This window comes from Vanellus vanellus (genome assembly GCF_965231255.1).
Source record: "Vanellus vanellus genome assembly, chromosome: 1".
Taxonomy (NCBI): domain Eukaryota; kingdom Metazoa; phylum Chordata; class Aves; order Charadriiformes; family Charadriidae; genus Vanellus; species Vanellus vanellus.
This window is the reverse complement of record NC_138905.1, coordinates 102,847,899-102,863,598: the sequence shown is the minus strand read 5'-3', so window position 1 is coordinate 102,863,598 and position 15,700 is coordinate 102,847,899. Positions and strand designations below refer to the sequence as shown.

The 15,700-nt window shown below is 39.0% G+C and overlaps 1 protein-coding gene across 2 annotated transcripts in view; it reads right to left on the bottom strand.

The window, feature by feature from the left end:
• EPHA6 (EPH receptor A6) overlaps nt 1-15,700 on the bottom strand; it is a gene marked incomplete at both ends in the record, with an annotated part of 507,217 nt that overhangs the window by 140,279 nt on the left and 351,238 nt on the right. For both annotated transcript variants that reach the window (XM_082483352.1, XM_082483353.1), the window contains one exon: nt 311-435. In XM_082483352.1, coding sequence (XP_082339478.1) covers nt 311-435 — 125 coding nt within the window. The remainder of the gene's footprint in view (nt 1-310; nt 436-15,700) is intronic.

Below are 15,700 nucleotides of genomic sequence, written 5' to 3'. Positions count from 1 at the left end.
TTGACAGTCCATAAATCAAAATATGCTCAAGTATATGATCCATTTATCCACGTTCGCAAATGTAGTTACTATGGGACAGGTATATCTACTGCCTGCCTGCTGCTTTACTTGATTTTGATGTGAAACAAGACAATCATGAACAAGTCAGAAATAAACCAACAAAAAGCCAGTGCAAAATAAAACGTCCACTTATATAGCATTGTATATGGGATCAAGTGAAAAGTTTAAAGTATTTTGTTTGAATATTAAATGTACAAAACATATTGCTCTTTAGGAGCTGAATTTGGGTGATGCTGTAAGTGAGACCTACTTTCTCATAGTACTTGATCTCGTAGTCCAGAATGGCTCCATGGGGAAAGTCCGGCTCTTGCCAGGAGAGGGCAATGCTGTTTTGGGAAGCCCAGTCCTTCCTTACCATACCTATCAAGGAGGGTGCTGAAAGGGAAAAGGATAACTAAGGGTTAAAGACGAAGCACACGGTTTATCCTTTCAACCTACTGTCTGAGGACACCAACCCGAGGTAACTTTGAGTGACCTCCAGGCAGAAAAGCATGACAGATGGCAATTCTCAGGGAAACCATATAACCTGGAATTAATGTCTCAAGCACATACCAGTAATTCCTTTGTTCAAGTGCAGACCAGCTTCTGAAAAATGGCTATATACAAAAACATAGAAAGAAGCGCCGGGGCCGGTCCCCACCGCCGGCTGCGGGCAACCGGGTTGTGCTGCCGGCTCCAAGGACATCGCGTCCAGAGTAGAACCGTGTTGTGTTGCAGAGACAGTAAATTCTACATTCAGGACAATCTGCATTAAGTGTCAGAATTCAACTGTGTAAAATGTACATTTGATTTACTCTTTGGGGTAAAATAAAGTGACGCAGCTTAAAACAGACGTAGTGAATCCTGTTTCCGCTAGCTGGGCTGGCAGCAGCAAAGGCACTCCAGCCCGTCAGTGAGGTAGCCGTGGGCACGGAAGAGCCAGCTCGTTAGAGGCGGCCAGTGGCAGGGATCGGGTTATAGGCAAACCGTGGGGACGAAGGTGCCCCCAATTCTACCTGCTGTAATTGACACTGCAGGTCTGCAGCAGTGCAGAGAGTAGAAACCATCTCCAGCAGCTTTTGGAAGGGACCCAATGTGGATGGATGCACCCAAGAGCCAAATTATCTCACTGTGGGGCTAACTAATTTTAAGAAACAATTTTCTGCCCTTTTGGAAAAGAAGGCACACTGTCATCTATGCAATAATTTCAAAGGGTGCAAAAATTGCCTTCTAGAAAACGATCTTTGCTTATTTTATTAATCTGGTCAAGCATGTCAAAGGAGGTCTATCATTCTCCAGACACTAATGCTGTTTTAATAGTATTGATGCGCAGCTTTCCCAAATGTTACAATAAAACCAGTCACATCTTGAAGAGAACTGAGTAAGCTGAACAAACCAGCTACCATAAAAAAGTCTTCCAGTGGTTGACTGCCTTCACTATTTGTCTTTCCACCAACAAATATCAGTTTATTACACACTCTCCCGCATTCTCTATTATGAATCTTAATCTCTTCTAAACTTCCAAGGAGCTGTCTCCTAAAAATAACACATTTTTATGACTTCTGTTTCTATCTTTTGAATGAAAGAGTCTCCCTAGGAAAATGAAACAAGAATCTGCTTCTAGTCACAAAATTTCATGCCTTAGTTTTCTTTCCTGTAAATATTTCAGGAAGTTTAAGAAATGAAAACAATAAATAAATTTTAGAATGCAAACAAACAGTAAAGAAAACAAACCCGGTTGTTTTCCTTTGAAAAAAGGGAAAGTCTACACACAGGCATGCACATAACAATCTCCCTCTCTGTGACAGTGCATCTATCCAAGAGAGAAAATAAACTTCCATTTACTGTCAATCCTCCCTGTGGATAACTATTCTGTGGTATAATAGTCCAGTCTCCTCTGAAGTAAAAAAAATCCAACCCAACATGTAACACCTAATGAAAAAAACCTACCGAAAGTATTAAGTAGACAAAACAGAGCTTACACAGGAAACTGCCCTCCACCTGTACTTATGCCATTTTAACCACAGCTCTGATGCAAGGGAATGAGAGAAAAAAAGAATTCCTGCCACGCTGAATAAAGGATTAACCTATTTTTCAAGAAGTCCTTAAACAGCATAATGTAAGTAACGGACTAGAATAAAATACAAATAAATAAATAAAAAGCATTCATAGGTTCTGGGCCAAAATATCATCCCTGAGTACACATAACTACTCCCTCAGTTAAAATAAAAATTTTACTCTTGAAATTGAGGGTGAAGCTGAGCTCTCGTAATATTTCTCTGGGGTAAAATCAGCTATGCCAAGCAGGGAACAAATATAGGTCTGTTTAGAGCAAAACAGGAGCTAGCAAACACGGATTTGTATTTGCTGAACACTGATCAAGGGCCTATGAGGCCAACTGCTCATATACATTTGTTTACTATTTGCTGGTTTGAGTCACTCGCTGGTACTGAGATGGGATCTGCAGGAGGTTTTGAGGAAGCAATAGCAACCTTTCAGAGACATCTGATATATCCTGTGCACCTGGCTCACAGGTAAGGGACATCAGCTGGGCCACCTTCCCCAGCTCATCATGGCCTCTTCTCACTGCATTTGGGGGTTCACTGCTCAGGCAAGCAAATCCTTCCAAAATGATCAAGCTTGATTACAGAAAACACCAGGTTAAACTGTGGATAGAACTATATTCTTGGCCCTTCTAGGCCTTTAAAATATAGATTACTGCTATTGCACTTCTTCAAATTATGACCTAATCTTTATAAGCTTTTCATGTGTACCGCATGTGATGCATTGTTCTTTGGGTTCTGATTTCCAAATTTATACATCAATTTACGTGTGTTTTCAGCCAAGCTCACCACTGTAGCTCCTCCATTTGAGCAAGCCCATGTCAAACACAGTCTTAGCACAACAGAAGATCCTCTCAAAAGTTCAGTATAAGAAATAGCCCAAGACTTCTTCCTGGGAAACAACTCAGCAGCAACTTGATGAAAGAAAACTACTTCAACCCTCTCCTAAACCAGCTGTGCTTGACCTGCACTTGAAACTGAAACCCCTATACAGTAAAGCTCACATCACACCTGTAGCACTGTGGCAGCACTGCATCCTCTAAATCAAAATGCGAAGGTGTGTACATAAGGCTGTGAATATGAGAAGCATATTTGTGTTTGCATTAGGGTACCGGGGAAGAAAAATAAAAAGTGTACTTTTTAACAAAAAGCCGCAAAAGAGTCACCATAAATCATTTCTTATATGTTCAGAAAGATGATCCTATGTTTGTCATATAGAGGTTATCTATTCACATCTCAGAGGAAATGACGACTTTTAGGAAAAGGATTGCAGTCAGAAATTTACTGTATAAAGAAACAGACAAATAAAATCAAGTAATTAAAAGCTGCAGCTTGCTCAGTTTCTGTTTCTTAAGCTGTTGTGCAGTGCTACCAAAAGCAATACTTTCAATGGAGAAATTTCAGCTTCTTATAACAGTTGCTCACTAGAGCAGAAGTTACTTAGACCCTAAAGATCCTATCCATTTATTATTAAAGCTCTTTTTAACTGGAAAATTCTAAAATAGGTGTATCTTATTTGCCCATTTATAAAGACTGCTCTAATGTTCCTATGATGAATCAATGGGAAGTTCTTTTAATTAGTTGTTTCAAATCCAGTAGCTGCAGGAGAGCTCTAATTTCGTTACCCAATGAAACCATTTGAAAAAAAAAAAAAAGCTTCGAAGCACAGCATGGCTTTTAATCACTTTAATGGCAGTATTTTCTTGCCGTTGGTACTAAGCTGAAGGATGGTTTCTGGCTCTTGAGCTCAGTGCTGATCTCTGTTTTGTACTGAGGATTCTTTGCACCATCTGCTCTCTATGTTTTCCTCTACACTGTTATAAATTTCTTGAATTGCGATGAGTCATCTACAATGCTGTGAACTCCTCATTTAATTTAGTCTAATAAGTTTCTTTGTCTTTTCAAATTTGTATTGAATAATGAAAGTTCATTCCTTAACTCAGAGTGAGCTTATTTTATTCTAAATCTCTTTGGCTTCTCCTTTTCAGGATCCCTTTTCTCATACACTACTCAAAGGGCAGCAAATGTGTATTTTAAATGATGACTGGATTCCCGTGCCATTTCTTTAGAGACTTGCTCTTCTGAAGTTGACTTCCATTACCTCTAAGCGTCTGATTTCAAAATAGGTGATCCATAGGGTTTCTGAACCTTTTTTCCTTTAGTCCATTTTCTAATGTTCCAATGTCTTGTTTCATACTGTTTAAAGTAGGCAAAGAATTTCCAGCATTTCTCCCCTGGTCTCCAGGGCTGAACAACTTTGGCATGGTGCTCATTCACTATGAAGAGGCTTCAGACTCAAGGGCAGCTGATGACAAAAGCTCACTTGATATCTGTCTGTGCATGGAGCACTCTACCACTCTGGAATCTCATTTCAAATCTTATTTCTTTGGCGAAGAGAAACCACGACAGCTCAATGGCCTTTTACTGGCTGGTGGAACAGGCCCTACCGGGTATGTACAATCAGTTTCTTGTTAAAAAAATCTGCCATCTGCCATCCAGCAAACAAGAACAGCTGCGCCACCGTTGTTCTCTCCCCTCCTTGCCCCCTGCATTGTGTCTGTTTGGGCCAAGGCCAACGAATTGCCGGCAGAAACAAATTTGGAGTGGAGGGAGTGGAAGGGTGATCTGAACTGTACATGTGTTGTGTTGAGGACTGCAACTACTCCTTTGGACACCATCATGAGAAGGCTGTGGGTCTCAATGTGTGAAATACTGCCTTTTGGGATAACATGGTCTAATTTAGTTAGATGTTTCTATACCTCTACCATTACCATTAATAATCTAAGTTGCATAGTTACATGTTATTCTTTCCTGGAGACCTCTGTCTGCTTCAAGGCATACGAAAGACCATACTCACCAAAATATAGGGCTTTATCGCATGTTTTCTGAGTAGGGGTTTCCCAGTAGAGGAGGGAATCCAGACCCCTCTCTGCCTCTTCTTTCCTACCTACCTCAGCCACTTCCCAACTGCAGTTGAGGGAAAATACTGACTTGAGGCCCACTTGGCAACCTTGCTCTTCTTTGAAAACTCATTAATTTATTCCTCCTAGTTTCATACGATATAGTTAGAGGAAGAAACCTGCTTTAACATCCTGCAGGGAGCCTGCATTCCTCTTGTTAGGGAACAATTCCTTTCATTAAGGGAAGGACAGTTGAGGGTGGAAGTCCTCACAATGCTGTGATGACTAATTTAGGTTGGCTTGGGTTTCATGTCTGTGTTGGCCAGAAAACAAAAGACAGTTCATTAAGAGAAAAGGATTTTTTCAAGCTTATATCACAAGATAATGGCATAAATTAAATCACACAGTAAACTATGCTTAACACTATGAAAGCTATGGTTATCTAATCATCCAAAACCCATTCAACAGGTATTTGGAAATAAATGAAACAGAATATGGTATAAGTACATTTACTTTAAATGTTTTCTCCTTTTGCTTAACTGTAATACTAGAAAGTCATTTTGTAAACTACTGATAACATTAGATTGAAAAGGAAAAATTGTCTAGATTTGTGTTTCTCTTTAGAAATACAGCTATACTTTAAAAAAAACACTGTCAAATTTTTGTCCAACCATATATATGTGGTATTTATAATTGTTAATTATAGAGATATACTGAGGTCCAATTTTCAAGTGCTTTTCTGGATGGAAAAAACAACCTTTTCACCTTCCTTTATACCAGAAAATGCTATTATAATTATACAGCGTTTCTCCAGCCTAGGTTCTGTAACTGTATTAGAAATTCTATACTATTGGACACTGAGTATGATTTTATACTATACACAGCAATAAAAGAAGTCTGAGATTTTAATTCATGATCCCCCACTTGGAAAAAATGTTATTTCAGGGCACAGTAAGAAAAATATTGATTTTACTTCTGATTCTAGAAAGTCCGTAAGAAAGGTAATAAGCAATAAAAAGATGTTTTCTTCTGGGAGACTTTTTACTCCAGTAACAGAACTGGAAGTAATGAAACAACATTTCCTGATCAATGATAATGCCTCCAGTATTATTAGCATTTGAGCTATTTACCTAGGAAGGATTTACCAGAGAAGCTAAGAGGCCAAAAGCCTTAAGCCTTCTTTACTAACACCATGCATGACACATATTATTGGTCAACCGGCAAGGATGTAGTTACAATGCCTATCGTCTACAGCGGTCTTCATTCCTGCAATATTATTATTAGTCCTCCAGCAGAGATGCATTTCATCCTTTTTTTTTGTTTGTTTTGTGTTTGCTTGCTAATCTTCCCGTTGCTATCTTCGTAGGATAAGGGAAGAGAGACTATTTTATGAGTGAGGAATGTGATATGGATTCAGGAGACTTATGTTTATATTCTTTTCTGGTTGTGCTCTAGAGATTTTCTTTAATCTTTTGACTGAACTATCATAACGTATGATGTTAATATCAGTACCTTCCATTATTTCCAATATGTGTGCACTTTCATGTTAGAAGTGTGTGCGTGTCTGTATAAAAGACTAAAAATTAAGCACAAGTTTACATGGAAAAAATCATGGAAATATGAACATAAATTAAACTTCTAAAAACCACCCAATTCATAACCCATGTCTCTGTATATTAAAGGTGTCCACATAGCTGAACGATCTTTGGGTTTATGCTGAATTCAGTAAGAATTCTTTTTCTTAACATACAAGGCTGCTTCCAATTAGTACAGTGAGTAGATAAGATATTTGATTCTTCACATAATAGAGTCTCTTATCTTCTTAATCACTTCAGTGGTTAATTCACAGTTATAATGCTTGGAGGGGATACTATTACTGGCTGTAACATTGGAGTTCAAAGTTGAGCATGGAGTTTTCCTGACAAGGCATCAGAGCCAGCAAATTAACAAGTTTGGGGTGAAAAATAATGTTTTTACTTTATTTTCTTACACTAGTTCCCTAAAGGTTTGCATTCAAAAGCCAGCATAATGGTATACTTCTTTTGAAGAACTTCATTTACTGAAAAACAGGCCTCCAGCAAGCTATAATTATCATCTCTCCCTCCATTTTAAATTCTTTCCCCTTGAAGATTTTCTTTGCTTGCTCAGAAATGGTGGATGGAAGCCAAGTGAACCTAATGCCATTATAAAAAAATGGATTCTGTTACAGCGTTGGGGACTCAAGGTCATGATAGATGCAAACCTCAAATTTCCTCCAGGCTAAACGTAGATTCAGCATAATTTTTTTCCTACTATGTTCCGTAATGCAATTCTTTCTTCCTTGCTGCTTAATTTCTCTCTCATCTATAGCTGATCTTATGTATTAAGACAGTAATTATTCACCCATATGATTTTGCAACACTACAGATTTTCTTTTATTTATAGAGTGTCCTGCCATTATTATTTTGCAAGCTCGAGACAGAAGCACTCCTAGATCTTTACTTTTAACAAGACCTGCTCTGTCCCTGATTCTTCAAAATGAATTGCAGTACAAGATGCTTAAGAGCAATTGTATAAAATAAAGCCTTATCAGTTGTCAGTAAGCCTGTGTGTATGCTCTGTTATCTTTGATGAGATGTATGGGCAAAACCCTCAAAGTCAAAAAGTATTGTGAGATACTTGGCATAATTTATAGTTCAGTGAACAATTCAAAATATTTTAATAACATGTTTCTTTAAATAAAAGCAGCTAAAAAAATCACACAAGTATTTTACATATATGTATGTTTTAAGGAGCTAGTTTATATGCTCTGTATTTCTGAAGAAAGGGGAATAAATTCAGTTCCAACACACTTAGTGGAAGGGTATGATTCCAGGAATCACATGCAATCAAAAAAAATCTGCAAAACTGAAAAGGGTTGCCTGTCACATAAAAGGAAATCATGTCAAATCAATGCCCTCTGACAACCAAAGGGATTTGCATCAGAATAAGCAGATTCTTGGCTCCCTTCCGTTGTTGCCTTTTATTGCCGGAGCAGCAGGAGACAATAAGTGGCTTAAAGACCTAATAGGTCACTGGGATTCCCGAGGGACCAACTCTCCCAAAATCAGAGCTTCTCTGTCCTTGTTTGGCAGAAGATAACACTATGGTTATGTGGCACAGCTCACATCAGGTAGCAGCAACATATGTGGCTGAATGGCACAGCAAGAACATGGTAACTGGGGAAAAAGAGCCCTTGATTTTATTTGCTTCTTCCCAGCATTTTGCTCTGGATCAGGTAAGAGACCGTTTGATGGCACAGAGAAGGGTGCAAGAGGGCCCCCAGGCAAATCACTTCCCTTCCTATCACCTCTTATGACGATTAGAAACCCTGTTGTGATACCCACAGCAGAAGTAACTACACTATGCACTATCCATACTATATTTTTAATGAGCAGATTGGCTGCTTTCACAAGCTCAAATGTTATGTGTCGTACTGTTCACTGTTCCTCCTGACTTAGACATCGTGGCAAGCTGCCAGTTGTCGGCCAGTGGCACATACCATTTCAAAGTGGTGCGTGTGCTCTCCTGGGGAGCTCTTCCTGACATACAGGATGCCTCTTAAAAATGAAGGCAGAGTGGTTTATAGGGTTTCCTTTTTAGGAAACCTGTGACAAAAGAGAAGGAGTTGGCAGAAATTGGTTTATCAGTAGATTCAGATTGCTACTATAATGATGTTAATCAGCGTGAAAAAAGATGTGTTCCTGCCAATGTGTTACGTAAGCTATAAATAACAGGCCAGCACTGCTAGGTGCTCTATGATGTGGGGACAACCTGCGGTGACACATTTCTCCGGAGAACTTTGTTTTCAACCTCCTAGTGTAACCCAGGAATTGCTCTAAATTTATTGGAAATACAACTTGAGGTTAAGAAGGCGTCTTTTATTGCAGCAAGGTGTCATTATGGAAACAGAGCTGTAAGTAAGTCTCATTCAACAACAGCCCCTCCGGGGTCAACTGGAACCAAATTGCACTGCAGAAGTTCCTGCTGCTAAATTGATCTCAGAAGTTTGAAAACGAAATAAGCAGGTTAAAAAGCACTAGGAAATCTGCAATCTTTTCACTCCATTAATTGCTACTCATCCTGCAACGTAACAAAGACAAACCTAAAATGTGCACTCATTTCAGCAAATCTTTCCTGCTCTTGTTTATACCAAAATATGAATCTATATCGGATTGTAGGTCATTCTCTGTCAAACAGTATTTTACAGGTCTGAAAGAGGTTTCTCTTTTAGCAAGAAAATCATGAATATTTTATTTGAACATCTTCTGTGAACCTTCTGTAAAAGCTGTGTTTGTTGGCATGGGCAGAGAATGTCAGAGCTACTGTACTTCAACATTTTGAGTGACTATGTGCAAGTGCATAGAGACACATCTGATACTGACTTCAAACAACCTCCCCACAAATGCTGATTTTGACAAAGCATTTTATAAATCATAGCGATGCTAAATAAAGATGCCTTCATAAATTAATTCTCCCAATGATGTTACAAATGAAAGTATCTAATATCTTATATATTATATTTTACAGAGCGAAAACACCCAGCTATGCAGCTTAGGTAGTTGCTTGTAAGAACTAATGGCTCATATCCACACAGTACATTAGTGACGTAGAGCTGAGTGCTTCAGGGTGTAACTTTTAAATGTCTGATCCTCAAAATGAGATTTAGAGTTAAATTATGCTACGTGTCCAAGGTCCTTAATGCTGTCAAAACAGAGGCAATCCGGAGCATGCACAAAAGCAGAACTTGAGAATTTAGACAACTTTGAGTTTGACAGCTGATTTAGGTATACATTGGTGTTAAGCACCATCGGGGTTAGATATTGGTATTGCACTATAGGTGACAAGCAACATTGGAATAACCCACAAAATAATGCTCTCATGAGCAAAATATCGTCCAGCCTCTTTTACTCTTCTCATTAAGTAAATCTTCCTATTTCAAATCCTATTTAAGTATTTTAAATAATTCTCTTTGCTGAATATTATGCTTTGGTTTGGGATTCAATTGTGAGTCTGGAGTTTGACTGGAAAGTTTGAGAAATCGGTGTATTCACACAGGATATTTAAAGTTTTTTGGCAAACAAGCAAACTAAGCCAAACAGTAAGATTCCCCAATTCAGATCCATGCCTCAGTAACTGGCAGTGATCTCTGTTTCTGTCACATCCATCTTACAATATTCTAAGGCATTCATCTAACAGGCAATCATCTCAAGTCCCTCTGTACTCAAACATATGGTTTCAACCTGTGCGAAAAAACCACTGAAACACAGCAACTACTAAGGGAATCTTTAATATAGGAAAAAAAATCATCCTCTACCCATGTAGCAATTCCTTGAATGCCATCTAGAGGATACTATTTTAGCATGGGTATGAAAGGGTCCTGACAAATTCAGATGTGTGCACTACACATCTACTAGTTCTTTACATACACTGTTCAGAAAATAAGGTAAAATGTGATCAAAAAGGAAGTTTAAAAGTATCAACAAAATAAATCATACAGTGTAACTTTATAATAATTTTCTAAAAATATTATTCTTCTTGCACAGAATAATTCTGTGACGGTAACATTATGGAAAAGAATTAATGAAAACAAATGGGCTGTTTATGTACTGCAGTTTTTCATCCTAAAATATACTTGTTATCATGTTGAGGAACCCACATCAATGGCATTAATTTGCTAAGCCATCATGTTAACTCTGCCATGAATCAGAATTTTCTATGTTTCATTAATGATCATGATCACAAAGTATTTGTGATGTTGACTTAACTACTCATGCCATGGGTGGTCAGATATATTGTGATTGGGTTTGTAACTGCTCATGTTATGCAAATTGATCTTCCCCTGAAATGTCCTTCCAAAAATTTCCACTTTGAATGCATAAAATCTTGAGGAAGAAAGGCTGTTTTGATAATTGATTCATTGGCTCTGCCTGACGGGAGAGGATTCGGCTGTTCTGAGAAGGCACTCCTCTAACTGTAACAGCTTTGAGTTTATTATCAGTCCTCACTTGCTGGTCAGTTCCCATTATATTTACACCAGGGTGTTCTGATCTACTCCCAGTTACTTTAGGCATCTAATTAAATGGGAACATCTAAAGCTAGGAGCATCAGGACCCTGTACAAACAGTGCAGACACATAGTGCCTCCAGATGGAGGTGCAGAACACCCCACACCTCCTTTGGTGCTCCGTCAAGTAACTCAAGCTCATAAATATGCCTTCAAGGGCTGTATGGGATTTTGTCTTTTGGTGCTGCTTGCCCAGAGACAGATGACTTCCTCCAAAAAAAAATTCTACATCATTAACTTTTCAAACATCGAAACAAGCCCTTAGAGAACACAACAAAAGCCCATTCTACAGGAGAAATTCAGCAATTTAGCAAAATTTCTTCTGAAGATTCTAAGATGGTGCATCTTTTAAAAGTGTTATGACCTCAGCTTGTCCAGTCCATGTTTTGCATCTCTTCTCAGTGGCTAGGCTGGAAAGACAGAGCTGAGAGGCAAGGTGCTTCCTGGTTCTTTCTGCAGAGATCAGAATGAGTAAGACAAACGTGGCTCTTCCCTCACCTAGGACCTGCTAATTGCCGAGTGCTTTCTCAAACATCCCCTGTGTCTCTGCTAATGCACCTCTTCAGCTGGAAGCATCTCCTGTACTGTATGGTCCTAATTTGTCCCTCAAGCACTGAGATCAGTGGAGCTGCACAACAGAACAATGGAAGACATAGAGCTATGATGTGCACAATTGTATATTTAAAGCATACTGTCCATCTCTATATTCATGCGTGCATTTTATCTTTAAGCTGTGTCTTTCACACAAGCATATCTACACACCAATAACTGCACTGACATAAAAGCTAATGAATTTGGCTCATAAATACACACAAACATGGAAAAAGCCTATAAAACACTGACTTCTCTTTCCTCAGCTGGAGGAAACTTACCACCTTCAATCCACATTCACAAAACCACCTTACTGTTTTTTTTAAGATAACAATCACACTAACCCTATTGTATTCTATAAACGTTGACATCACCATGTAATATCTTTAAAACGATGCATAGAACATTTCGTAATGCAATCTTTGGCATCAGAACTTCCCATCAGGTATTTGGGTATAATCCTGTTATAACATCTATATTCCAATTCCAAAGATGTTGCTTGCTTCCTTTTGAAATAGGTAGGAACACGAGCATGGTGCTGCAGATTCCACGATAACAATAATCACTATTACATGATGTTTTTGTAAGCACACGATCCCGAATACACCAGTAACACAAAATAGCTGTTAGGAGACATTTATTAGCATCCTCGAGTAATTGGAACTAGCAAGGAAGAAAACAGTTGATATATTTCAATGTTTAAACAGCTTGATGCTATAATTAAGAAAATTTTTTATGTTTAAGAATGATTTGTAGACAGTTTATGATTCAGAATAATAATTTATAAATACAATTGTTGTTATGATAAATATGTAATTGAAATATTCAGTTACCATAGTTCTGTTTCAAGTGCCATATATACACTGTTCTCAGTGTCTGAAACATTTCATATTCTACATAATCGGTTCACAAGTTTAAAGAGTTCTCATATGTACGTTCTTACCAAGCCATCTAAACTTCTTCTCTCATTAAGGTAATAAGTGAATGCAATATTTTTCTCTATGAATAACACATATTTACATATAAAGCAGCACTGTGTGGAGAAAAAATCTCAATAGAAGTCAGGTTGCTATATTCTCCATTTTCTACTTTAAAAAAAAAAAAAAGTACCTTTCTAATTTCAGAATGTGAGAACATGAAATCTGAGGTATCCTTAGAATAAGAAATTAAATTAGGTTTCCCTGTATTTTTAATATTATTTTTTATGACTGGACTCCAAAAATATAACCCTGCATAAACACAGTTCTTGTTTGGAATTTGTTTTATGGAGAACTTCTTTTATAAAGTAAGAGAAAAAAAATCTTAAAGAAAGGGTACTTGAAGTTTTTATTTATGTGAGACGAGAAAAGTAGAAGTTATTCCTTGAGTTTGAAAACATACGTACTTCATGTAAGAAGCTGACAGAAACCTAATAATGTTTGGAGACATGATCTCAAATGCACTGCTTGCGCATGTACACAGGAGTTTGGTAAACTGGACAGCCCTTCCACGATCTGCACTGCAGGTTGCTGAGTGAAGCTGCACCTCTTGCATAGGCGGGAGTCCGTCCCGTCCCCCCACCCCCCCCACCCCACCCCCCTCCCCGTCTCCCCGATTCCCCATCCGACTTCCTGCAGCCTCCTCTGCCCCCCCCTCTGCTGATGGGCAGCCTGGCAAGCCTGTAGGGCTTTAGTTGCAGTTAACCCACACTGATGCTATAATCTCCCATCCCTGGGGAAGGCCTGAGGTTGGGCCCCGTAAGTGGAGTGCCTTGGCCTCGACTTTAACCCTTGCTCACCACCTTGGCTATGAGGCTCTAATCTTTGCTCCTAGCAGTTGTGGAGCCCTAGCAGGGAGCTGCTTGGTGTTTGGGTTAGTGGATTCCCAGATAGCTGGGATCTACCAGGGATGAGTAAATATGGGAATTTTTAAGGGGAAGGCATGCTTCATGACCTATTGGAGTTCTTTGAAGGTGTCAACAAATATATGGTTAAGGGGGGTGCATTTAGTACAGACTGTGGATTTCTTAAAGGCCTTGGACGAAGTCCCGCACCAAAGTCTCTTAAAAGAAGGAAGGTCTTTGCACGGATAGATAATTGGATAAAGCTAGAAACCAGTGGGCAGGAATAAATGGTCTTTTTGTTTCCAGTGGAACAAGGTTACCAGGCACCTCCTGCTGTACATTTTGCTTATCCTGTGCTCATGAATGATCTGGTGAGACGAGAAAGTCTGCTAAACGTCTCAGGGTAGTAAAAAAGGAGGACTGACTGTGAAGAACTAGGGGAGGACTGACTGGGTAATAAAATGGCAGCTGAAATTCAGAAGAGTGTGATGCACATGGGAAAAGAAACCCTAATTTCCTAAGTAAAATGAGCTCTGAGCTGACCATTCCCACCCAGGAGCAAGATCCTGGAGTTGTAATACAAAAATCTAAGAAAATGCCAGGCCTGTGCTTAACTGTAATAAAAAGATTAAATGAAATATTAGGATTACAAAGAAAGGAAAAGAGAACAAAACAGAACTTCATACTGCCACAGCATAGGTCCACATTTCAAACACATTTTGAATATTGTGGGTAATTTCTGTCCCCTCGTATCAAAAATTATATATTAGAAGAGGACAGGGTTCAGAAAATAGCTACAACAGTTAGTACATCGAAGTTGTGGAATGACTTACACACAAGAGACTCCAGAAAAGATTTGGGCTTTCCAATCTGAAAAAGAGGTTGCAATGGAAGGTTAAATCATGAATGGTATGAAGAACATAAGGAATAATCATTGCTTCTCACAGCACAAAAACTAGACAGCATCAAATGAAGTTGAAAGGAAGTGATTCTTAATAAAATGTGAAATTAAGCTGCAGAATACCTTGCCGAGGGATGTTATAAATTCTTTTTTAACATGCATTTAATAATAAATTATTAAACTCTACTGGACAAGGAAGTGTCCAAAGTACAATTCATCAGAAGCTAGGTGAGTACTCAGGGAACGAATCTTGTAAAGTTTTTCTGTTCTCTTATTCATCTCTACTCTTCAGGTTTTGGCTACTGCTAGAGAGAGGATATGAGACCAGATGGATCAATGGCGTGATCTGATACAACTTCTCTTCTGTATAATCAACAGAAAAAGAAAATGAATGTATGAGGAGAGCAGGGTTGCTGCCTGGCTTGGTTTTGTACTTAGTAGCTTGATGAAAAGTCTTACTCTATTTTTTTTTATTTGATCTTTCTGTGTCTTTGTGTGGTGGTGATAAGTTTGGTGTCTTCTCACGGAATCTACTGCAAGTGCATGGAGAAACTGCTTGCATCTTGCATGTTGTAGTGGATCTGCACCACTGGCGGAGATGCACTGGATTCATTCAGCACAGAGTCCATCTGCATGTATTCTGCAACTGTTTTGTAAGGAGGGAGCCAGTTTATCATAAATTGGCAAAGTGCTAACCATGCATCAAGTCACAGGAGTCATACACACAAGTAAACCTAAAATGCAGCACACTTTCACTTGATCCTATGTACAATAAACAAAATAATTTTTCAGCTAATTTGGAGACTGAGGCAGTGCATGCTATCCCCATAGTCAGGCAGTTAGCAAACCACTGCATAGCTGCTCTTAGGACTGCCCTTAGGAAATCTGCTTAGCAGACAGGCCAGCAAAATGTGGGAATTTCTTCATAACAGGTACACGCGTTTGGCTGGCTCCCTGGACGAGGTTTGTTTTGCTTCTCCGGCCTGTGGCAGGCTCATCAGTGGACAAACTGCTCTGGGATGGTCAGGAACAGAAGGAGTACTCTCTGCACCATTTGCTATCCGTGTTCTGGGACGAAGGATGAGTGAGGGGAAATGCAGGAGTGAAGGCACTTCAACATATCGGGACTATTGCAGCAGCAAAGAGGCAAAGATCCTATGGAGGAAACCACTGCAATGAAACTTAGGGAATGTCTCCATGGGGTTAGTCATACCAAAAAAGGGGTAAGCTTAAATATGAGCCCATCTGTGTGAGTGGGTTATCCAAGAGACACCTGCATTGCCTGTGGATTTTTATGATG